This window comes from Malus sylvestris, chromosome 11 (assembly GCF_916048215.2).
Source record: "Malus sylvestris chromosome 11, drMalSylv7.2, whole genome shotgun sequence".
In the NCBI taxonomy this organism is placed as follows: Eukaryota; Viridiplantae; Streptophyta; class Magnoliopsida; order Rosales; family Rosaceae; genus Malus; species Malus sylvestris.
In genome coordinates, this window is record NC_062270.1 from 5866659 (window position 1) to 5892107 (window position 25449).

Sequence of the window (25449 nt, forward strand, 5' to 3'; positions counted from 1 at the left end):
CTCAAACTCTATTGCATATGAGCAAACTGCAAACTCATATTCAGTGTTTGAGGGTTTATTGTTACGGTAGTTTGATATACATTGTTGACTTATTTTTAACAGTTTATGCTTATATACAGTTCAATTGTTTGTATAACATTGTGTTAAAGTTCTCGTTCGTGAAGAGCCGGTTTAGTATTACGTTAAAATACATTGTTAAAACTTACCTCTCGTTCGCGAAGAGCCGTAGCTCTTGATCATATTTAAGTATTCCAACTGCACCATGTCACTGTTCAATCATTAAAATACTCAACTCAATCGTGTTGCCGCACGCCAAGGCAATTTGTGAATATTATAGACGAGATTGGAGGTTAAGCGTAGCAAGTTAACTATCCATGACTCCAATTAATAAACCATTTTAATAGATCTTTTTTGCATTGTAATTATTTTCTTCGAGCTTACCTGTCGAACAAAGCTAATAAATTATTCATGCTTTCAGCTATCTTTTTCTAGATGGTGATCAGCTACCGGCCATGGATACATCATCAATCGTTTCCACTCACAAGGTGTTACAATAATTGCAAATTAGGGTTTCGTTTTCACCATATTGGTCGTCCCCATATATACAGTGAGATTTCTAATGCTAAATGTCAAACTACACCAGCGGATTCCTCACGCCACATATCTTGTACACGAGTCATAGCTTACTATCAACTAGCTACAGTAAGAACATAATTGAGTGTCAAACAATAATGCACACGTGATTGGACCAAAAAGAAAAAGAGAACTTTAACGAAAAGTTCATGATACTGTTTATTATAATTAAAAATCATATTTTTACACTAAAAAGTTAATTATGATACTATTTATTTTACTTTTTATTTTATCCTTATCGTTAAAACTCAAAATTTTCAAATTCTTTTCATTAGTTTTCCTAAAGAAAAATTAGGTACTTATGTGACAAAATAATTGTTTGACAATAGTCCCGTAAGTGTATTTGGCTTTACTTGGAATGGTGGAGTTTCTGATTCATCGACCGTACCAAATTAAGCTCTTCCGTGCAATAAATTTGTAGTTTAACTGGTTTTTCTATGGACGCGTAGAATTGTGTTCAATTTCCTTTTCGGATATCGCATGAAAACAAATTGCTGACGGTGCTTTTGTTTGTTTTTCAACTCAAAGGCATGGTTTTTTCCTTGAGTTAATAATAATCAAGAGACCATGACCATAAACAAGTAAGATAATCTGCGCATCTCTACTAATTAATAAAACTCATTGTCAACTAAAACCTTATGAAATTATCAGTTTAACTCTCTAATTAAAACATAACATGAATAAGAAATATGGAGTAGAAATGTAATTTCACACAACCAAATTTTTTGTTTTTTTTTTTCAAAGCATCACCTACAGGTAATTCTAACATATCTATCTAATTAAAAATAAATAAAAAATAACAAAAATTCTCACATACTTTGTGTGTGCCCATATGCTAGTTTGTATTATAAAATGTGATCAGCACGTTTTTAAGCACAAAATTCATTGCAAGATAATCTGCATTTGTATTATAAAATGTGATCAGCACGTTTTTAAGCACAAAATTCATTGGAGGTAGGGGTATGATTAAGAAATAATTTACTTGTCTACCATAATTCGTGAGCATGAAAGTTGGGTAAAGATGTGGGAATATTTGCACTGATTTGAGACATGATTAACACGAGAGAGTACACATATTTGCACCTTCTGTTCATATTATTCAAACCTATCAATTGCATGAATATTTTCTTCGCTGCAATTTCTTAATTATATAAATAATCAATTAAAGTACTTAATAAGAAATTAAGAAGATTAAATTATTCTTTGTTTACAAACGATAAGCTAGCAGAATCTGTACGTCAGTTTGGAATCAATTATACGTGTAGATCGCTACCATAAAACTAAGAGTATAAAACTATCTAATCAAAGCTTTAATTAGCACATGCCCTTTCAAAAAAATTTACAAAATCTTGAATAAATCTAGAACTTAGCATGTTATTACGTGTAAATTTATAACAACACATGTTATAAGGCGTAAATCTATAGCATCACATGTTATGTATACGAACAAAAGTTATCTCTAATTTGATGTTAGCTACAACTAAGAGGCTGTTAGACAACCTATCACATTGTCTTCAACCAAGGCTTCATAGTCTGTGAAGCATTTGATATCGTATTAAGGAAAGAAAACACTCTCGGATCCTCTAGTTTCTCCACGAACCTGGCATTGAACGTGGTCGTATCGTATACTTGACTCTTATCTTACTCTATATAACTGCCTGCAGCTTTCAGAAAGATAAGTGAGAATAATTGGAGAGATGGACAGTCGTGATCATATCACATGCCCTATTTTTTTTCCATCCTGGCTTTTCCCCCACAAAACCGTACAACTCTACAAGCACCAGTGATCCTTGCCCATCACTATATAAATTATTAGCATCTTACTCAGCCTCTTGATATGGCTCACAATAAGAAAATTTACAGATCATAAGTAACATATGTTGATACAGTGTATCAAATTCATTCAAATTATTATAGGCTCATTTGGAAGTGTTTTTAAAATAACCGAAAGTTTTTTTTTTTTTTTTTGTAAGAGTGCTTTTGGAACCAATCTTTCGTAAAAATACAAGTGAATTCTGCAGAGCATTTGCACTGCTTTCTATAAAAAGCACATAATTTGTGCTTTATTCAGGAAGAACTTCAAGTGCTTCTGGAATTTAAAAACACTTTCACCAAAAACACTTTCAGTTATTTTAAAAGCACTTCCAAATGTGCCTATAACCCGATAGCATTGAGCTCTCCATTTTTAAATTTGAGAGACTGCCCTAAAGAAAGATAGGAAGATGGTGTTGAAATATCTCACATCGACCGTATCTTTGAGAAAATAAGAGTTTAAATATCTCAACCCTACTTCAACTAATATCAAGATCTTTTTGTGATAAAACCTCAGGCCTAGTGAATTGTGATTCAACAGAGGAAGACCGTGACACCATTTATATGTTTAGAATTTGACCTTATTATCCATATGATTCTTTGAATTAACAAGTGCCATATGTCCTTTCCTTTTTTGTCTACAACTAAGAACAGGATAAGGCCTACTATACCCTCCCTATCTAGCAGATGATTGTTATCCTCTTTGTCAAGATTTATCTGCTACCATTTTCTTGTTCATCATCCTTTCCTTTTTTCCCCTCCCGTTTCCCCGTTTAATTTGATTTTAGGCATATTTATCTACCGAGTAATTTTTGGTGTATCTCAAATTCAGCTATGTAGTGTTATTATTATACCGTGACACGGTGATACCGTTCATTTTAGTATAACACATGAAATAATGTACCGCTTAACTTATGTTTCTAAACTTATGTACAACCTATAGAAATTTATGTGCCTATAGGTATCGTTTGGTATGCAGACGGGACGGGACGAGACGGAACAGAGAGGGAGCAAAGATGCCCATGGATGGAAACAAGGAGGAAGAAGAAGGAAACGGAGAGATTATAATTTTGTGTTCCACGGATGTGGAACGAGTTGAACAAGAGGGGTGAGACGGAACGAAAATTCACCCAAAATTCGTCCCGTGGAACAACGCGTTCCACCCGTTTTAGGCGTACCAAACATGGGACGGAACGCCTCATCCCACTCCGTTCCGTTCCGTCCCACGTAGCAAATGGTACCACAAAGAACGATTTTTACATCTCGTCCATAAGATTCAGGTGAACTGGATATTAAAAGCCATATATATATATATATATATATATGCTGTGTCAACAGCATGCTTGCATGCAGTACAATTGTCCAGCCGTGTAGTATGAACTAGGACTATATATTAAGACCCATATGGTGTTCTGTCAATATATTCCTTCAGTTGCATGCAATACAATTTCGGAAAATATGTTTGTTTTTTTGTTTTTTGTTTTTTGTTTTTTTTTTTGGAAACTATATGTTTGTTTGTTTTGCCATCATAACTGATCAGTCTTTTACATCAGCCATTCTAAAGATCCTCCAGCTAGTGCAATTTAATTGGGGTGTGATTGCAAAATATGACAACATAATTATGTAGAAGAAAACACAGATAAAAGGGTAAAACAGCAAATTCCTAAGATAACCAACTTAAAGAAAAATCCAGCGACCTAGATTTGGTGCGTTATCGATGTAGTCATGGTGATCGTGAGGCTTTGATGTGGTACATATATTATTACAGAGCTTAGATATATAAAGATTATGTTAATGACGATTGACGATGATGTTAAGTATTTTTAACACCAATAATCGTCATAACAACAACAATACTGAAAGAAAACAACAACATTACCAATATAATATCAACAAAGTTCATGCAACATATTGTTTACACGTTTTAAATTGTACATGCAACAAACCATATGGTGCAAACATATATTCTTTGATTCGTCAAAGAGCATTATGCATTATCCCCATGTGCAACCACCATTTATCAAACCTTATCCCAACCCTTTTGTGAATTATTGGTTGATGAATGCACGAAAGGTATGGATAATATATATATATATATATATATATATATATATATATATATATATATATGACCATATTATAGGGAGAAATTTTAGGGTGTATTTAGTTTACTTGTTATTATTTTACATGTTATAATATGATCATGAGAGGATGACATGGTTCATATGTTTAACTTTTAAAGTATACTAATGAATAAAAGATAATAATTGCATCCACACAGGGAGAATGCACAACGCCTCTTGCAATAATTACATATCTTTATCGTCTAAATTTATAATTGGAACGGTTCATTTATTTATTTATTATTTTATCTTCATTTGAGTATTACTTACAAAAATTCATTCAAATCCGAGATTGCTATGCATTCAAATGTCATAGTGCTAGTTCCAAGTATCATATTTATGATAAATCGTCTATTTATTTAACTTATTTGGACGATTAAACAATTTATGATTTGAATGATTTATTTATTGACAGTTCTTGTGGAGACATAAATTAACTATATCTAACAGAAGGACACACGGACTATATGCTTAGTATAACAGTTTTACTATTGATGTCGTGATAATAGTACCATGTGACAGTATTTCAGGTGCACTGAAATCGGCATATATTAGTCATTTTCAACCAAAACGTATATACATACAAGCATGAAGGAGGTACATGTGTTTCAAAAAGTTAGTGAGTGACGAGATTCGAAGAAATTAAAAACCGAAGCCGTTTATATATGCAGAAGAGGTTAACTCTTTAGTACTCTCTAAAGGCAAGCAAACCAGATGGTGAAAGCTGAGTAAGGCGCACCAATACCAGTCGGACTTGAAATGAGCCGGAGTAGAGAAGCATGGCTTATCCATTAATCCAAAAGCCACACATCATCTCTTGCGAAAAGCTATGTACTTAACATTTTTTATCTTGTCACTTAGTACTACGGTCTGGTGATATTCGTCTTCACTTGGAAGTGAGATGTCTTAGGTTTGAATCTCATGGATGACAAATTCGATACAAAATTAAGCTGCCCATTGTGTAGCTTAGTCAAATTCTCTCTTCCTTTAGTGTAAAAATGTCGATGTACTAAAAAAACAGCTTAAAAGCCTTTCTTTTCTTCTACTGTAAAGTTAAAAATATTATATTTGATGATTAGGATTCTTTTAAAATTAAAATAGAAGTTAATTTTCATTTTACTTCAATACTTGTGGAACATGAAATTCTATCTAGGGTTTTGTTCAATTAGTAAAAGGGAACTGATTTACACCAACAAGTTTGGTTGAGTTGGTAAAGATCGTTCTCTTTATTAGATCACTATCTCGGTTCAAGTTCCATTGTTAGCAATTTCTCTTACTAGGCAATCTGTTAAAAAAAAAGGGCTAAAACCATCTCTAAAGAAGATGCGAAATCTTAGCTGAAATGTCAACTAATCACTTTTAACAGCAAATATTGCTCCAACTAAACAATCTTTTAGCTGACCTGGAATGACAGCCAGGCCTTAGCCGTCAATTTTGACGCTGCCTTAATTTCTACTTTATTATTTTTTTAATTCATGGGGCCCATAATATATTACAAGATAAAGCTTTAAAAATGATTTTATTGTTTATTTTATTTTAAAGTGGGCCTAATATGACAGTAAAATAATAATTAAGTACCGGTTTGAATATAAAGAAATTTGACATCATGCTTCAAAATACTAAATCAACCATCAATTAAGAATTTGATAAAAAAAAAAATTGACATACCCATTGGAGATGCTCTAAGAACCCTTTTGTAAGTCCTTAAGAGCAAGTCCACCGGGAAAAAAATTGTCCCAGCCCTCAATCCAAAAAACAAGCTGGCCCTCAGTCCATTTGCTCCAGCCCGTGGAGTTGCCTGGCACCCAGCCCATGCCAGGCAACAGCCCAGCACGTTTTGGACTGACCAAGAAGCTGGCCTGTTTCTCAAGCGCGTGCAACACAAGCGCGCAAGGCGCGAGTGGGTTTCAGGCTTTCCTGAAAATGTGTCAGCCCACTTGGGCTAAGTGACGTGGCGTTATGATAGCCGTTGGATTTCCAACGGCTAGTTTTTCTAGATCGTTGGATTTCCAATGGTAAAAAAATTTAAATTTTACTTTTAAACTGGACCGTCCGATCAAAGATCAACGGTCCAGATTAATTAACTTAATTAAAATTTATTAAAAAATACAGAAAAATTATTAAAAAATACAGAAAATTTAAAAAAAAATTATTTTTTTCTTTCTATAGTTTATCTGATGAGTTTATGTAATTTTATTTTAGTGTTTTTTTTTTAAGTTTATTTGATGAGTATGTAATTTTATTTCAGTGTGTTTTTTTTAAGTTTATTTGAAATTTTATCCAAAATTGGTTAAAAATCATATCCGAAATAAACTTAAAAAAAAAAAAAAACACACCAAATAAATGCGCTGGGTGCCAGCGCATTTTTTTAGGGATGGAGATGCTTTGGTCTGTTACTGTTCATTGGGGTCTATTACTGTTCACTTGAGTGGATAAATGCGCTGGGTGCTGGCGCAAAGTCCTTAGGGGTGGAATTGCTCTAAATAGGCCTATGATATGCCCAGATCCTGGGATGGGCCCCTCCCGGTAAACTTTTTTTTTTAAACAAAAAAGGAACTGATTTACATAGATTTGTTTTTTTTGTTTTTTTTGTTTTTTTTGGACAAGTACACGAAGCTTTAATAAAAACCGAGGGCAAAAGCCAACTGAACACAGAAAGCCCACAAAAGGGCAAACACAGCAAAACAGACAAAGGGCTATGTGAGGGAGAACAACTGAACAAAGACACTACCACAAATGTGAGACGTCATCCCAACACACACCCACACCAAAAAACACTTACATAGGGCAAGGAAGTCCATCTTTGTTAAGAATGAATAATTCTCAACCATCCATATTTATTGATGACTATTAGAATGAATAAATCAAACAAAACAAGAACATGATTAAATCATCTTCAAAAGAGATGTCAAATCCTAAGTGGAATGTCATGTAATCAAATTTGAAGATACAATCAAGTTCCAACTGATATGTCAATCTTACATGGATTGACATATGAGAAAATGCGATGTCAAATAATTTTTAATTATTTTATTGTGTGGGTCTCATTAATGCATCAATTATAGATCTTAAAAATTTATTTTAAATGATTTATTTTTAAAATGGGTCCTACAAATATCATTTATAACAAAAAAAAAAGGTTGGAAAAAAAGAAAATCTGACATTGCTACGTCAGCCATCAAATTAACATTTGACATTTATTTTTTGATATCTCCATTGGAAGAAGTTTTTTACTTTAATTTTGACATCTAAGCATGAATCTGTGTATTTATCATTTCCTTTAATAAAATTAACCTCAGAACACTTAATCTCTCCTTTATTAGAAGAAGTTTTTTACTTTAATATTGTAACAACGTTGTTAATTAAGAACTTGGAAAATTAAAGGTTACTCAGTCTCCAACCTGTAAACATTATTTGTAAGAGCTTAAACTGATATAAAGGGGGACCAATGTTTGATTAATTTATGTTCAAACAAAAATTCGAACCAATTAATTAATACAATCACTTGTTAGTGAATGGCTTGGTTCAAGTAGTAACCTAGACATGAGGTGCTAACAGGTACAGAAGGCCCCCACCCCACCTAAAGCAATGAGGGCTTGATTCATGTCGTTGTACATATTTTTTGAACTTTACGGAATGCATGTAGCCGTTTATTCGGATCAAATAAACCCTCTTAGAAGTTTATTTTATTTTATTTTGTTGGGAAAGAAAGAGAAAATTGAAGTTTCAAAGAAACGGATGTTCACTTATGCAACAGGTAATCACTTATCAATTATGTGCCTTTGTTGAGAATTAATCTCACTCGAATAGTATCTTGCATATGCTTATAATCAATTAGTATCAAAGCAGGTTATCTCACGCGTGAAGTGTTCAACGACCACTCACCACGTCATCTTATTTGTTTTGTTTATGTGATAGGCTTGAATATTTGCTACACATGAGAGGGCGTGTTGAGAATGAGCCACACATCAATGAAGGATGGACCTTGGATGAGCTTCTAAGCAATGGCGAAGCCAGGAATTGACGGGGAGAGGGACGAAGTTAAAAAAGTGCAAGGTTCAAAAGAATAGCAACAACCAAATTCTTTTATATAGTAATGTCTTACATAATGTATTAATACAAACAAATTACAATTTTTGTCGACGAGGTTTTATATCATGAAAGGCTCATTATCAATAAAAGCAAATACATCTCTCTCAATGTAAACAAGCATGCTATCACTCAACCATTGATCTCCCATTTCGTTCCATTACGTAACTGTAAAATAGAAAGGAAAAAAAAAATCTTAGACTCTTAATCCTAGAGTACTATACTAATATGCATAATAACTAATCCAACCAACAATTCAATTAATCAATACCAATAGGCATACAAATTATTCAATAAATAAAAATTCAATTCAACTAATCATATAAATAATTGTACACATTATGTAATAATTCAATTAGTTAATCAATAATCAAGAATTCCAATTTTAATTTTCACCCTAAAAATTAATTTCATAATTTCATATCAATAATCTTTGAATCATATTAATAATCAACAACCAATAACCAACTTAGTGTGTGACAGCCCGTCTCAAATGTTCTTATTATTTTTACCCTTGATAGCGTGGAATGACCTATATTGCCCTTGAATGTTAAGTTGTGGTGGTGTGTTTGAGCATAGGTTTTGGACCCAATTAGAACTTAAAATTTTATTTGTTTTTTAGGTTGCCCAAACCTGGACCACACACACCCACATAAACCCGTTGACCTCTCTCTCTCTCTCTCTCGGATTTTTCTTCCATTTCCGTACAACTGTACGGACAACCTCTCAACCAACTTCATCACTCACGGATCGAAGTTGTGGAAGTCGTATTCATGCTTCTTGCAAGCTTAGGAACCAGAACCAGGCCATACCATTAGTTTGGAGGTTGGACCTCGAAAACCCTAGAAACTCGCAAGCTCCGGTGAGGTGCATTGTTCACTCGACGTGATCGCGAAGGTTTCAGTTAGTTTTGAGACTTAGAAAGGTTTTATTCTTGCTTTTCTAGTACTTTAGGTTGCTTTTGGAGTAATTTTAACGTAGAAACACTCGGGTTTAGTGCATTGCAGGTGGGCGGATTATCATGACTTTTTCCAGCGAGATTCTGGTGAATTTAGGACCTATAAGTGGTAAAGATGTGTTCCTTTCGTCCTAAGCTTCATTTTGGTATAAAATTCGTGAATTTTGGTTAAGAATTGAAGAAGATATGATGATTATAAGTTTTTCCAGAAACTAGCAGTTGCAGAGGTCATCGGCGCCGGACTCCGGCGAGCTAAGGTTGAAGGAAGGGAATATTCGGTCAAAGTTGACGGAATATGCTAACGGCGTTAGGTATATTTAACGGTATATTCTATTATTTAACGGAATATTCCCTAACGACGTTAGGGAATCCGTTAGTGTGTCAGGCACGTGCCTGCGCGTCTGGCCGTGCCTTGGCCGGCGCGTGAGTGGTCGGAAAATTCTTCTAAAAATATGGGGTTGTTCCTGAGGTTGAGTAGGCCACGGTGGTATATTCAATTACCCCAATTGAGCAATGTATGAGAAGTTATTACCTAGTTTTGTTTATGTGCTTAAAAATAACATTTAAATAGTTGTTTCACATATAGGTGAGACATATCCTAAGGACAAGCACATTCAAGCAAGGCTCGGGGGTTACGACCCTTGCACATATCAGTGAGTGGGCTTTTGGTTTCAGTATATATATATATATATACATACATACTTGGTATTTTTCCCAGAAAACTCAATTAAATGGTTTGATACTTTGAAATGCCATGTCAAATGCTCTCTATGTTTAATCGTGCATTAATATGGTTATATATATATTGTTGCTCGACGCTGTGGATGCTCAGGTAAGCTTCAGGTGAGTATATTGATGGTAGTGATGGTAATGAGTATATTAGTGCTGAGATGTATTTCGAGCTATTTATCCTGCACCCCGGTGTTAGTGCTCCGCCTGAGGACAGGGCCTAGCCTTCACGTGATCGTTCACCTCCCGCACCACACGCTCACCTTGGATCCAAGGCAGGTGTCAGCCTATCGTACAGACCACTTTAGGTGGTTCCGACTCGTAGGCGACTTGCGATACTTCGCACAGCCTTCACGTGACGGTAGCACTTAAGCGTATTTGTTTACACCTAGCATGTCGTACAGACCACATTTGGTGGTTCCGACTCGTGTGCAGAATTTGATTGATGAGTTGTGGACCCAGCCGTACATGTCACTTTAGGTGATTCCGGCTAGCATACTAGTTCATATTGATTTATTGCACCTGAGTTACTTATTTCTTTCTGAGATTTGACATGGTATATTCGGTGGATTTGCTATTTTGAATATGATTTTGGAATATAATCGTATATGCTATTTTCTGGGAATTATACATGTTTTACGGTGAGGGGTTACTACTTTTAATAAATGAAATGATTTTGAAAAGCTTTTTTTTGCCCACTCACACTTTCTGTTTTGTGCCCCTCCAGGTTTTAGGTAGGAGTGCTCGTTGGTGGCTCACGAGGAATCCAAAACAGTTATGACAGATTATCACTAATGTAGGACCATCTTTGGTATTGTATAATTAGTATTCGTCCTACTGGATTGCACTTAGGCTATCTACGCTCTGGTTATGTGTAGTCACTTTTAATATCGCACTTTCACCTTATCTCATCTAGTGTTTTAGTCAGTTGGTTTTATTTATTCGCATTTTTTATATCATTATTGCTTCCACACTGTGCACATGACTATGTCACCCTCATGTGACGGCCAGCATGCCTCGATATTAGGTCGGGGTGTGTCAGTTTGGTATCAGAGCCTATATTTCGCAGTCCCGCATATCTTGTGAATATTCTAATTATTTTAGGTGTCTTCTGTCAGAACTATGCCGCCTTGTAGAGAGCCACGTCCTTCAGCTGAGCCTAGTTTCCCTAATATTGTTTAGTTAGGGGAAGCTATAGCTAATGTTATTCAGTATTTGCTTTGTCCTCCCCAAAAGACACCTCTGGAGACTGTGTATAATTTGAAGTTGAATCATTCCATGGGTAATGAAGGACATGAAGGAGCAGAGCAGGTGGCTCAATCATATTGAAAAGACTTTATGTGCGATGCAGAGTCAGGAGAGTTTTCCTCCTGATAGGTGGGTCGAGATGACTACCTGGTTTTTAGGTCTGGAACCTGCATCTTGGTGGAGACATGAGTCTTATCAGTTATCACCAGAGGAAGCTGTTAATTAGGAAGTTTTTACGCAGTTATTTCAGAAGAGATTTATTCCTCCAGAGTATATAGATCGCAAGAAGCAAGAATTCACGCACCTAAAGCAGGGAAAGATGACAGCTAATGAGTACTACATGAGGTTTACTTATTTGTCCCGCTATGATCCGGAGGTTGCTGCTAATTCAGTTGAGATGCTTCATCGTTTCAGATTGGGTACTCGGAAGAAATTGCGTTCTACGGCGACCACGACTTCTTGTGCTACTTACCAAGAGTTTTATGAGATTCTGCTGCGGATTGAAGATTTAGAGAATATGCCTAATGAGAGTGAGGAGGAGGAAAATAATGGAAATCAGAAGAAAGATGATAAAGGTGAGGGTCAATCATCTCAAAGACCTCGTAAGACCCAAAGTTTTAAGAGAAGTGGCGCTAGTTCTAGTTCTTCTAGCGGAGGTATGAGTTCCACTGGTCAGATGAGAGGTGGTAGATTTTTTAGAGGTCCTCGTTTTCAGAGGTAGAGAGATTTTGGTGGTTCTAGAAGTTCGTTTTGTCGTAGGTGTAATAGTCGACATTTTAGGGAGTGCAAGCAGGGTAGTAGAGGATGTTTTATCTGTGGTCAATTGGGGCATAGGGCTATGCTTTGTCCTCATAATCAGCAGAGGCCCCAGCAGCCTTCCTTACCACCACTTGGGCCGACCCAGCAAGTTTCAGAACCTAGTGGTTATGCCCAGACGGGTCATGGAGGTGCTTATCATTATCAGGGCAGTGTAACTCCTTATTCTGCAGGGCAATATCCGTACCCACATGACCCGTATCAGCAGAGTGGTTACCCTCAGTATTCTGGAGGTTATATGCCATATTTGCCATATTCAGCTGTTGGATCACAATGGTACCCTGGAGGACAATCCCAACACGTGGAGGTTGCTTCTAGTAATGCAGGATCATCGAGGCAGTCTAATCAGCCAGTTCAGGGGCGTAATGTGCAAGGTCGTAGTGGTCAGACTAGCAGAGGTTGTGGAGGCCGACAACAGGCTCAGGGACGTATTCACCACATGACACTACATGATGCTCAGAATAATCCTGATTTGATCATGGGTACGTTGAATATTCTTGGTCATTTTGCTAGAGTATTAATTGATTGTGGTGCTACGCATTTTGTTATATACCCATGCATATGCGTGCAAGCATAACATGACATGTGAACGCATTATGTACCGTTATCGTTTTGTTTTGTGTATTTTTTTTTTAAATTTGTACGTAAAGGAAGAAAGCACAGGATTTGAAATAATTATTTTTTCTTTTGATGCTATTTATTATACTTTATTTAAATGCATTCGAGTAAATTGGAAAAATAAAATTTGAGTGAAAAACGTGATTAATGAATCACTTACATTCCGCCTACCATGTTCTTAATTTTTTTTCTTTCAAGTTTGATGGCTTACAAGTTTAGTGGTGAATAGACGAAAACCTTATTAAAACAACATAGATTAAGTTGCATTATATCTTGTAATTTTTTCCGTCGGTGGGCAAGTATCACCAAGAAAACAAATTATATCATATGTTACCCTTACATAGAGATGACGAGATTGTTGAATATATGATTTATCAATCTCACGCCAATTAAAATTTAGGCCATCATATTATATCTTAATTTTCATAGATTTATCTCGTTGCTTTTCAAAATCCTAGTTGGTAGCGAAGTCATTATATTCTACATTTTAAGGGCAAAGAAGATTCAAATAGGCATTTCAGCCTTCTATTGACTGTGTGATTTAGCCTCCCATTGATCGTGTGTGAAATACAAATCTGAAATACGTAACAAACATTGGGACACCACGTGATGGTTTTTGCTGAATTCTTTGTTGATTAGTCTAATTATCTATAGGTTTCCCAATAAATAGTTTGCTCATATCTCGTTAATTATCTCTGAATTATTGGTTAGTAATAGGTGTAAAAATGGCTGTTTGCCAGACTTGTTGAAGTGGGGATTAGTTCCAGTCCCATCCATTGTGTGTATGTGTCGATTGAAAGGAATAAAGAAACCCTAGGTCCCCATGCATGATGAATTGGCAGGAACCACACTAATTGCCCATGATATCTTTCTTTTTTTTGGAAACAATTGCTCATGATATCTTTGCAAATCATGGAACTAGCTAATTCCATATCCATACAAATTTGCCACCGATGAGTCTATCCAAAATTAACTCTGTTTCTTTCTTGTCACTCTCTTCTTCTCATATAGTACACTTGACTGTAAAACATCTTTTCTGTTTAGCTTAATTACGTTTAGCAGTAACTTTCTGTTTAGTCAATTATTAGTACCAAAATTAATTATTGGTTTATGTTAATGTCAAAGTCGTGGTCCCGAAAAGAAATAATATCTTGTTACTATAAGAGTGGCTTAAAAGTGCCTTTAAAATGTTTGAAAACGTTTTTAGTATAAATGTTTTAGAAGAAGCACATAAAACTTGGGACTTGTTTAAAAATATTTTTAAAATAACTTAAAGTCATTTTTGGATAAATTGATTTTGAATTCCAAAAACACTACAAGTGCTTTTTGAAAGCAGCATCTGATATGTGCTCCTTGCAAAAAAAAGCATTTAAAATGATTTTCCAAAATCCACTTGAATTTTCATTAAATATTAATTTTAAAAACATCTTCACCAAAAATGCTTTCAGTCATTTTAACTTCTAACCAAAGCCACACTAGTGGCGGAGCCAGAATTCTAAATGAGGAGGGGCCTTTCACAAATATGTATATATATATATATATATATATATATATATATATATATATATATATATATATAACATGTTGACATATGCAATTTGTGTAATCCTCACAAAACTGAAAAAAAAAAATCTCTTAAATTCAATACTAAGAAGAAAAAAATTTAAAAACCCAGACAACCAAATAAGAGGTAGGTTGTGGAAGGCTAAAGAAAATACAAAGAAGTAGAAAAAGAAGGACAAGGGGGAGAGGTCTGCAAATAAAGAAGGTGGGTTGCTTTAGAACATTATACGGTGTATATTACTGTTAGGTGAGAGAATCAAACCATAAGTGGTGTTGCTTTTTCCATTTAAAATTGCACATCTCTTTTAAAACTCTCATGCCAAACTTATCGTTTCATTAAACAACCGAAAAGATTTAAAATCAAAACAGCTTAACGACGTCGTTTGCTTCATCTTCTTCCATGAGGTTCACACCTCATATGAAGTTAGGATGGACCAGGGACTACCCTAATTCCTTGGTGGCTCCGCCCCTGCACCCTATAGTTCATATTCATGAATCATGATCTACATGGCATGACATTGAAGGCATGTGAAAACGGATACGCCATTGGATATTCTACATGCTCTCTCCTTCTGAGTGGGTCCCCACAGAGCCAATTATAAAACCAAATAAATAAATAATAAGTAATGATATTCATATCATGTTTTTATATCATATTTTTATAACATCTTAGATGACATCTAGTGCGAACAGTCATATCATTTGAAAATTTTGTAAAACCTAAGGAAAGGAAGGAGAAAGATTTTTCGTATACCACAATCATCATTTAATTAACTAGTTTTTTTTTTAATTATTAGTTTATTAAATAATGAACTAAATTTAAAAATCTGATTAATTCAAATGATGTGGTTATCCACATCAAATTTATCTAACAATGATAAATAGAATTGTAAGCATATATTATATTAAATGGTGATGAGCAAAAATATTTTTTACAAAAATACGATATGAATAGCATTATTCCTAAATAATTGGTGCTCCAAAACCACAACTCACCAGTCAAAGGCACATCAGCAAAGGTAGAAGGGTCCAGTATCCTAGTAATTGACACGTGGACGGTTGAAATGAGGCAGTTCATTGATGTTGACTAGTGGTAAAACAGAAAAGGATAGAAAGCTGACGTCATAGAGAAAGGAAGTGGATAAACCTCACCCTGAAAATCGGAGACTAAAAAGGTAAAAATCAAAAAATAAATATATAACGGACAAATAGCGAACCAAGTTCCACCACGTGGCCATCAGAGAGAAGGTGTCGCCGGTGGGTCCGGGGGTGTACAATACGAGCTAGTGGAGAACCGTAAGCACTTGAAGACAAACCCGAAAAATGGATAGAAACGTCGCCGCTTAGGTGTTCTGGTCGGGACCCACCAAAGCCGGGAGTTCCCTATAAAACGCAGCCCGAGACGCGGAAGAACTTACCCCTCCAAACCAAACAACATCCGAAATATCCTTGTTTTCTGTGACGTGTTTGGGAACACCGCAGGAAAAATCTCGTACGTGTTGTTGCCTCCTGGTTCCCCTGCTACTGCCACCTTTTCCCTCGTTTCCAGTTTCATCGGTTTCATCTAAGGCCAAACATATCCTTAGCTTTTGTTTCTCTCTCTCTTTTTTTTTGGGTCTGAATTAATCAGTCAAAATGTGTGGAATTCTTGCCGTTCTTGGTTGCTCCGATGACTCTCAGGCCAAGAGGGTCCGAGTTCTTGAGCTTTCTCGCAGGCAATTTCCTAACTTCTTTCAATTTTTTTTTTTTTTGTGTTTTTTAAGGTTATAATTCTTAATTATTTGGTTGATCGAGAGGAGGATTTGAACGCAAGACGTGAAAAAATTAAATATATCTGGATGCAACGGTAAACGTATCTCAAGAAATTACACACTTATACGTGTTTTAACTTTAAACCTTTTCATATATTAGTGTGTAATTAGTTTGAGATACGGTTATTTGTTCATTAATGTTCTAATCAAGTTGTCGGTAAATATTGTTGAGCACCTGAGTTACAAACCCTTGCATGAGTTTATATTTTTAACAAATAGTTCTTATGGAAGACACTGACATGTTATACTACAAAGTCAACAAGTTAAAACGGAGGGGATTAGCGCCTCTAAATTTTTGTATTTAGCTAATTAGCACTTGCATGCATCTAGATTTTTTACATATGGTAATTATGACACATGATTTAACGGTTGCGCGATTCAACCAGCTTTCATTCGGAGCCAAGATGTGTTGACCTTTAATTGTATTACAAAAACGAGAAGTAACACGGGAACCTTTTTGTTGCACACTCTTTAATTTTGAGAACTTTTAACGAAAAATTTCTGGTATTATTTATTTTAATGAAAAATCATATTTTTACACTAAAAAATCAATTTTGATACTATTCACTTTACCATTCATTTTGTCCTTATCTTTAAAACTCAAAATTTTGAAACCTAGTTTTGGTTTTAATTTTTTTAACAAGAATCACAATAATTTGGTCATAAATATTGTAATTGGGTTTGGTCCTATAATTCTTGCTACCTTTCATGTATTGGGTTGTGGGGTCCATGTTTATTAGAATACAAGACCCAAGAAAATGAGCGGCAATTGAAAGCACATAGGCTTATTTTGTGTAATTATTGATTAATTAATTTTTATTTTTTTTTGGTTTGATAGATTGAAGCACCGCGGACCTGATTGGAGCGGTCTATACCAGCATGGAGATTGTTTCTTGGCTCATCAGAGGCTGGCCATTATTGACCCTGCTTCTGGTGATCAACCTCTCTACAATGAGGACAAATCAATTGTTGTCACGGTACGATCACCTTATATATTATTTTTTATTATGTGGGGTTTATTTATTGAATATTTGAAAAAAATGGATGAATTTTTCGATTTTTGATCACTGATACAATGTTTGTTTTAAAAATCATTAGGTGAATGGAGAGATTTACAACCATGAAGAACTGAGGAGCCGTCTGCCGAATCATAAGTTCCGAACCGGCAGTGACTGTGATGTCATTGCCCATCTGGTATGTCACCTTACCATGTTTTTGTTAACTTTGGTTGCAGGACTTTTGAGCCTTATGATTGGTCTTTTCGATGAGATATAAGTCGATTTGATGTGGTTTGAGTTACGATTTCTTTGTTGTAATCGGTTTGTTTGAACATTCGGATGTTGAAATGTGCTACTGATGGACATGCAGTTCTTGGTTAGCATTACCGGTGTTTTAATTCTTTTGTTCTTAATTTTGTTTGAGTAGTATGAAGAGTATGGGGAGAATTTCGTGGATATGCTGGACGGCATGTTTTCGTTTGTGCTGCTGGATACCCGCGACAACAGCTTCATCGTTGCTCGTGATGCTATCGGAATCACTTCCCTCTATATCGGCTGGAGTCTTGACGGTACCATATTTTTTTAGCTTGCCCTGTTTTTCTTTGCAGTTATTCCTTCGGTTTTGACATCAACGTGTATGTTTTTTTTTGTCCAGGCTCGGTTTGGATATCATCGGAACTGAAAGGGTTGAATGATGACTGCGAACACTTTGAGAGCTTTCCGCCCGGTCATCTGTACTCAAGCAAAGAAGGTGCACTGAAGAGGTGGTACAACCCTACTTGGTTCTCGGAGACCATTCCATCAGGGCCATATGATCCGCTTGTTCTGAGGCGCGCTTTTGAAGCTGTAAATATTCATCACTTTTTATTTTCAGATGGATTTTAATTAATTTATTTCCATCGATTTACTTGAGTTACTTTAATTTTTGTTTACATGTCGGAATTTATTTGGAACTATAGCTTATGTGCTGAGCGTAATACCTGCAGGCTGTGATCAAAAGGCTAATGACCGATGTGCCTTTCGGAGTTCTTCTCTCTGGGGGTCTGGATTCATCTTTGGTCGCCTCTATCACTGCTCGTCACTTGGCAGGCACGAAGGCGGCCAAGCAATGGGGTGCGCAACTCCATTCCTTCTGTGTTGGACTCGAGGTGAGAGTTTCCATAATATTTTAACAAAGATTTACGATATATATCATGAGAACTTATAGATTCCTAAACAAGTCTCTCCGTATGTTGAGCAGGGCTCGCCCGATCTGAAGGCTGGGAAAGAAGTTGCAGACTATTTGGGGACCGTTCACCACGAGTTCCACTTTACTGTTCAGGTATCAATACGAAGAACATGTAAAAACTAAAGAGTTTGATCCTCTCTTTATCGGAGCCAAATTGTAAACTATTTGCCTTTCTGATGTGATAGGATGGGATCGATGCTATCGAGGAAGTTATCTACCACATTGAAACATATGATGTTACCACTATCCGAGCAAGTACCCCTATGTTTCTCATGTCACGTAAGATCAAGTCGTTGGGGGTCAAGATGGTGATTTCTGGTGAGGGATCCGATGAGATTTTCGGTGGATACTTGTACTTCCACAAGGCACCCAACAAGGAAGAGTTTCACCGCGAAACTTGCAGAAAGGTACTGGATTATTTGTTTATTAACATCGAAGATAGGTTTGGTATCGTAGAAGTTGAAATGGAAGGAGATAACTGTGGAGCTGTTCTTTTTGTTGGATGCAGATTAAGGCACTGCACATGTATGATTGCCTCAGGGCAAACAAATCAACATCTGCTTGGGGATTAGAAGCTCGAGTCCCATTCCTGGACAAAGATTTCATTAATGTTGCAATGGATATTGATCCCGAGTTTAAAATGGTACGACATAAGAATCTAAAATATTGGGAGTTCCTTCGATTTACTGCGGAATTCTACTTACAAAGTTTAATACTTATCACTTTCCCTTTTGCTATATTGATTTGCAGATCAAAAAGGACCAAGGAAGAATTGAGAAATGGGTCCTCCGGAAGGCGTTTGATGATGAGGAGAAACCTTATCTGCCAAAGGTATACATACCTCTTATTTCGATCTTTAGTAGCAAGTATTGCTGATAATTTGACATCCATATCACATAAAATCGTAAACTAACAAACCTTGTTCAATGCCTGCAGCACATTCTGTATAGGCAGAAAGAGCAGTTCAGTGACGGGGTCGGCTACAGTTGGATTGATGGCCTGAAAGCTCATGCTGAACTCCATGTAAACTTCTATTCAATCCGTTTTTACAATTCTCTTTTCATTTGTTTTGGTATAAACTATAAATCTTGAAAACGTTATGGATTGACTCGGCTGGTGATCGATGTTCAACTTATACTTTCAGGTCACTGATAAGATGATGCTGAATGCTGAACGCATCTTCCCTCACAACACTCCTTATACAAAGGAAGCCTACTACTATCGAATGATTTTCGAGAGGTTCTTCCCACAGGTAATCTACCGAATATGATTTTATTCTTTTCATCAACTCTAACAACCTAACAAACTGTCATCCATGAGACTTAATACCACAAGACCAGGTGTTCATCGGCAATTTTATTGTTTATGTTGATAACATATAGACCTAACTCGCTATGCTTATAATCCGGTGTTGCAGAACTCGGCCAGGAACACGGTGCCTGGAGGACCGAGTGTGGCCTGCAGCACAGCCACAGCTGTGGCATGGGATGCCGAGTGGTCCAAAAATCTTGACCCGTCTGGTAGGGCTATACTTGAAGTGCACCAACAAGCTTATGACAAGCAGGGTGCACCGGTGACCAGCGGCATTCCAGAGATCATCGACAATGTACCTCAGATGAAAGCGAGCACCGTGGGGCTCGCAATCCACAGCTAGTAACGAAGACCCGAACCCTGAATTTTTAAGGAGGGTATCGTAGTAATCAAGAATTAAGGCACTTCGTAATGCCTTTCGATGTAAAAAAACGTAACGGGGGATCCGTAGTGTTGGTTTAAAACATGTTTGTGTGATCATATGTTGTAGTTTCCTAAATGCAACATGTTCTAGTGTGTTGTCTAATGTTGTTGTGGAGATGTTTTTAAGGTTAGAACCTCTCTGTATTTTCCTTTTGCTTTCAGTCCTCCTTGTCTTTCACTTTAAATAATAAGAAGATGATCCTGCATAGGTTATGGTGTTTTTTGTTCTTCCTTTCCGGTGGCTGTTGTCTTTCTTCATCCATCCACTAAACATTTTTGGTGGAATTGAAGAGGTTTAGTGATCCAAAAACTGGTGAATTCTAGGCCGATAATTTGTTTGCATAAAGTATTACAAATTGGAAAATAATATCTCCAAACTCTTTTTCTCCTTGCGTTTACACATTTATTTTTGTCACTTGATTCATTCAATCTAAAGGTCGTAAATAAATAAGAACGCGTTAGATATACATTCAGAGAGTAGTGCTCTCTTGCGCATCAAAACACAAAAAGCAAGGACTGAGATTTGAATAAATGTCAACGGCTCACTTGTGAAACACAATGTGAAGAGAATTTCGGAACATCCTGATTACTTGCATTCGATTCTTGGTTGTTCAGGGGCATATGGGCATTTATTATAAAGCCCAATTAAGAGCAAAAGTAGATTTTGACCAATTGGACTGGAATGGTGGGCTTTAGGCTTTAGCTGCTAAACTAGTCGGCTATAATTGGAATTTGAAAGCCCAATCTTGAAAAGTGAACAATAAAATGTCAAAAATGAAAAAGAATATGGCTGCTGGGATTCGATCTCCACGGCCATAATGTAGGGAGATCTTTCAATTTCCAACGAATTGTATTGACATTTGATGTATCCTGCCGTACTTTTAGTACGTTGAAAAATTTCTTCACATGTCGAATTCGTACCACTAAGCTACAGCCACATTGTTGTTTGAGCTTAGAAATTTCATAAGAACTCTGGTAATATAGGATTATCATTATACTTATTCACCTATATGCAAAAACATCAACATTGTCGTTCAACCATATTATAACACGTGATTAATCCACCACATAATGATGTGCGACCATCACAATAAAAAATAAAATAAAAAAATCCCACAAGTGAATGCGAAGTTTTGAACCGTGATCGTTAATTTTTGCCAAATTGAACAGTGATCTTGTAAGTGTGGGAAATATTGTCGACCTGCAAACTCCCTACCAAATGTCTTCATCAGGAGGTATAGCTTAGTTTCCCGCAAAGTTAATTTAGTGGGCGTACGATGTTAAGTTATATATAGGAAATATGTAATCACACACATTTTTTTTTATACACTTTTGTTTTTTTATGTTCTTCGTTTCCGTTTGATTGATATGAAGGTGAAAGATTTGAATTCTGGTAGCTGGCTGCCCATGCAGCAGCAGACAAACTTTGCAACTTCCTATATAAACATTATAAACATTAAAACATATACTGGCCATGCATAATCATTCACAGCTAAGTTCACACATGCAATGCAATGCAAATTTATTTCTCAAAAATATATAAATAAATAATTTCTTCATAAATAGTGACTCAAATCGGTCTATAAATGAATATTATTAACCATTTAGTTATCAGTTGTCTACAAAACCGAATCATGCTCTACGTAAATGTAACAGATTTCCTTTCCGCATCCACTACAAGAAGGAATTGCCTCACTTACCGCCCGCTTTTATTCCCATGGATATGCCATCCACTACCCGAAGGAATTGCCTCACTTACCGCGTGCTTTTATTCCCATGGATATGCCTGGAAACAAGAATATTCTTTAGGAATCGGATCGTTGATGACAGTAGGCCGGGAAGGACAGATGCTACTAAAAAGCCGATTATCGCATGATTTTACCCATACTTGACCTATCTAGCCCCTTAAACTCGTGACTTAGCAAATAAAATAGACTATTCCGAACGATTTCCTCATGTCATTACCAGCTACGGATCAGATATGACCGCTGAATCAATGTAACACAACACATCATTGTTTACGGTTTATTTTATTTCATGTTCATATATTAAAATGAAAGCATACAAAATCTAAGAATATTTTTGAAAATTAAGAATTCGAAAAATAATGGAGAGATGAAAGGAACCAATTCTTGCTTGTTGAGCTGTGGAAACTAAACTTGTGCTTGGACAAGAAAACGTCACTTCAATAAAAGGCAAGATTCCAAGGCCTCTTTTCTCGTTGGAAAACTATGCCTCAAAAAATCTGAGTAAACCTACAAAACAACCACCAGAATATTCGTTGGCGAGGGTGACATTGAAAAGTAGTTACTATTCAAAAATAGTCGTCGAGCACTCCTATGATTGTAATTTTTTTCTCATGTTTTGATTATATATTGAGGGAGAGTCGAGTTGGACACTTGGGTCCAGAGATAAATATGTTTAATCAGTTGAATTTCAAATCTCTTCTGACATTTTTTTATAAGAAAGTAGTTCTATACACGTAATTTTTTTTCTCTTTATACACATCTCTCTTTACTTTTTCATTGATTAGTTCAATACCAAAGGTAGAAAATAAAAGAGAAAAATGTGCATAAAGAGAAAAATAGATGTGCAAAATTCATTTATCATTTCATAACGCTAATAATAATTCTCTTTACTTAATTGTATGAACTTTGATTGAGGAAAAGCCGAAGAGGGTCTCAATTTTACCTAAAAGTTTTTGTCATAATTGATAAGCCCAAATTCATGAGCATGAAGGTGATAATTTGGATGATGATGTTGCACGAGGCTCCTACCTTTGCTTTCCATAAAGCAAAGTATAAATTACAAGACTGAAGAATGGTGTTCTAACTTCTATGTATGTGTTGTTAAGTAAAGCAAGGAACATTTTGCTTTCCAAATGGAAGCTTGCCCTCTTTCATAAAAAGGTGCGCACCTAATTTTTTTATTTTTTTTTTCTCTCTGCCTCCTTTTTACAATCCCTCTTCGAATCTCTTTGTTTGAAGCTGTCTGATATCAAAATCCAGACTACTCAGTTTAATTAATATGGCTTTCATTAACTCATCTAACCGGTCCACCTTACACAAAATCAAGTCCTCAAACGGCCTAAACTTCTCTCTCTTAAATAGTCCGAATTTTGGAATCCATCAACTCTTGATACAAAAATCCAGAAAGAATCTCAATTGCCTTTTTACAATAGATGGGAGATAAAAAAATCCAACCAATTTTGAGGTGCCTAATAGCACTCAATTCCCAGCGTACAATTGATGGGAGATAACATAGTAGCACACCGAGAGGCCCCCATAGGCACCAAGTTGAGATTACATCATCCCACATTGCCTGCCTCCCGCAGCACACAACCTTGGCCAGTAGGTCCCAACTTTAACTTCATGAAATCTCTACTATTTGAGTGATTATTGTACGAATTATAAATCGTTTGGTGCATCGAATTTAGAGTAAATTGTAGCTATGGTCCCTGAACTTTACTCAAATTGGAGCAATGGTCATTCAACTAAAAATCAATTACCATTGGTCCTTCAACTCATTAAAACGTGCAGCTATGGTCCCTCAACTAAAAATCCATTATCTTTGGTCCCTCAATTTTAATTCAACTGGAGAAATGGTCCCTTAACTTTATCCCAATTGTAGCTATGGTCCTTCAAACATAACTCGTTTTGACAAAAAATTTTACGTAGTTGACAAAAATGACCATAATTACATACTTTGATGAGTTGAGGGACCCTAATTAAATAAATGGTTATTCCAACATAACATATTTTGACAAAATTTTGAAGAAATTAATGAAAAGGACTATATTTACACATTTTGATAAGTTGAGGGACCAATGGTAATGAATTTTTAGTTGAGGGACCATTGCTCCAATTTGAGTAAAGTTCAGGGACCATTGCTACAATTTACTCTCGAATTTATTATTAACAGTGTCAGATTCATATATTCCTATTTTACATGGGCTAGATGAAAGAGCTCACAACCCCTTTAAGACCATTTTTAATAAAGATCAATGACTTACATGCATTCATTTTTTCATTGTTCACATTCATGTTTATTTTTATACCTCGATTCTCTTTATTATAGTCAATCAAAAGCCTAGCTTTTAAACAAGATCAATGCTTGGTCACTAAAGGATGAGTAATAACTCTACTCAAAATTCTTCGTGTTCGAAACACGTAATTTTGTTCTTATAATCAAAACCGTTCATGTTATGAGGCATTTTGTAAAGATCATCTCTAAAAAAAATGAATTAAAACTAATGTCGTTTAGTCAATCTATTATAACAAATACATAGACAATTCGTAATGCTTTTACCAATTCCGTTCATCTGTTTTTATAAAGTTTGATGACTATACAACCTTAGTTTAATTGATTTTTGGCAGAGATGATCTTTATAAAATGATTTATAATATGAACGGTTATGATCATAAACACAAAGTTTTATGAATTAACAATGAATATTTTTTAGCAGAAACTATACACATCCTTTTAAGTAGCCAAATATTAGTCTTTAAAGAATGAATCAAACTGAATACATGTAGTACAGTTGGGAGGGATGAAATGCACAATATGACTGTTTTGAAGTGACACGATCAACTCTGTAATTCTACATTAAAGATTAGGAGCAACGTATACGTATATACCAACTCAAACCATACTCTTAGACAAAATATACATTCACACACCCTTTTTTTTTTCTTTTTTTTCCTTTGATTCACACATGCATGCATTGCATTTCTATCGCACGTCAATGTATATAGTGACTTTTAAGTGAATTAAATTCTACAAGATACATCTATCCGTTAATTTCAATAATGTATGTCAATACACTAGTATATGAGATGCATCGATGTTTGAACGACTAGATTGAAACTAGCAAAATTTAGCCATGCAATCCAGCGATTCAATACAATAATGTATTCCATACACTTATACATTATAGAATTTCTCATAAAAACACCATATTCAATAAGACCCCATGATGATTTGTGGACAAGTCACAAAACCACTTTTTTGGCATTCCAATATGAAAGCAAGAAGTGTCGGTTCAGCTTCAAGGCTTGAAGGAGGGGGTCCAAATCATAATCTCACACAT

General features: G+C 35.7%; 3 protein-coding genes and 1 long non-coding RNA gene across 5 annotated transcripts in view; 2 read left to right on the forward strand and 2 right to left on the reverse strand.

Annotated features, from left to right (window-relative positions):
• Positions 1–25449, reverse strand: part of LOC126589403 (putative disease resistance protein RGA4) — a 59715-nt gene that overhangs the window by 22722 nt on the left and 11544 nt on the right. The window lies entirely within an intron of this gene.
• Positions 1–25449, forward strand: part of LOC126589418 (uncharacterized) — a 53013-nt gene that overhangs the window by 19133 nt on the left and 8431 nt on the right. The window lies entirely within an intron of this gene.
• Positions 1–25449, reverse strand: part of LOC126589407 (putative disease resistance RPP13-like protein 1) — a 54857-nt gene that overhangs the window by 17195 nt on the left and 12213 nt on the right. The window lies entirely within an intron of this gene.
• On the forward strand, positions 15993–20568 carry LOC126589408 (asparagine synthetase [glutamine-hydrolyzing] 1). The gene is made up of 13 exons (XM_050254699.1): positions 15993–16304; positions 17239–17377; positions 17499–17594; positions 17826–17967; positions 18054–18244; positions 18385–18546; positions 18639–18719; positions 18812–19033; positions 19135–19269; positions 19377–19457; positions 19563–19649; positions 19771–19878; positions 20044–20568. The coding sequence occupies exons 1-13, from the start codon at positions 16225–16227 to the stop codon at positions 20278–20280; spliced, it is 1761 nt and encodes a 586-aa protein (XP_050110656.1). The 5' UTR covers positions 15993–16224; the 3' UTR covers positions 20281–20568.

Coding starts and splice junctions, on each gene's coding strand:
- LOC126589408 (XM_050254699.1), top strand. CDS start 16,225: ATGTGTGGAATTCTTGCCGTTCTTGGTTGCTCCGATGACTCTCAGGCC. Junction 17,968..18,053: donor TATCGGCTGGAGTCTTGACG/GTACCATATTTT, acceptor TTTTTTGTCCAG/GCTCGGTTTGGATATCATCG. Junction 19,034..19,134: donor ACCGCGAAACTTGCAGAAAG/GTACTGGATTAT, acceptor TGTTGGATGCAG/ATTAAGGCACTGCACATGTA.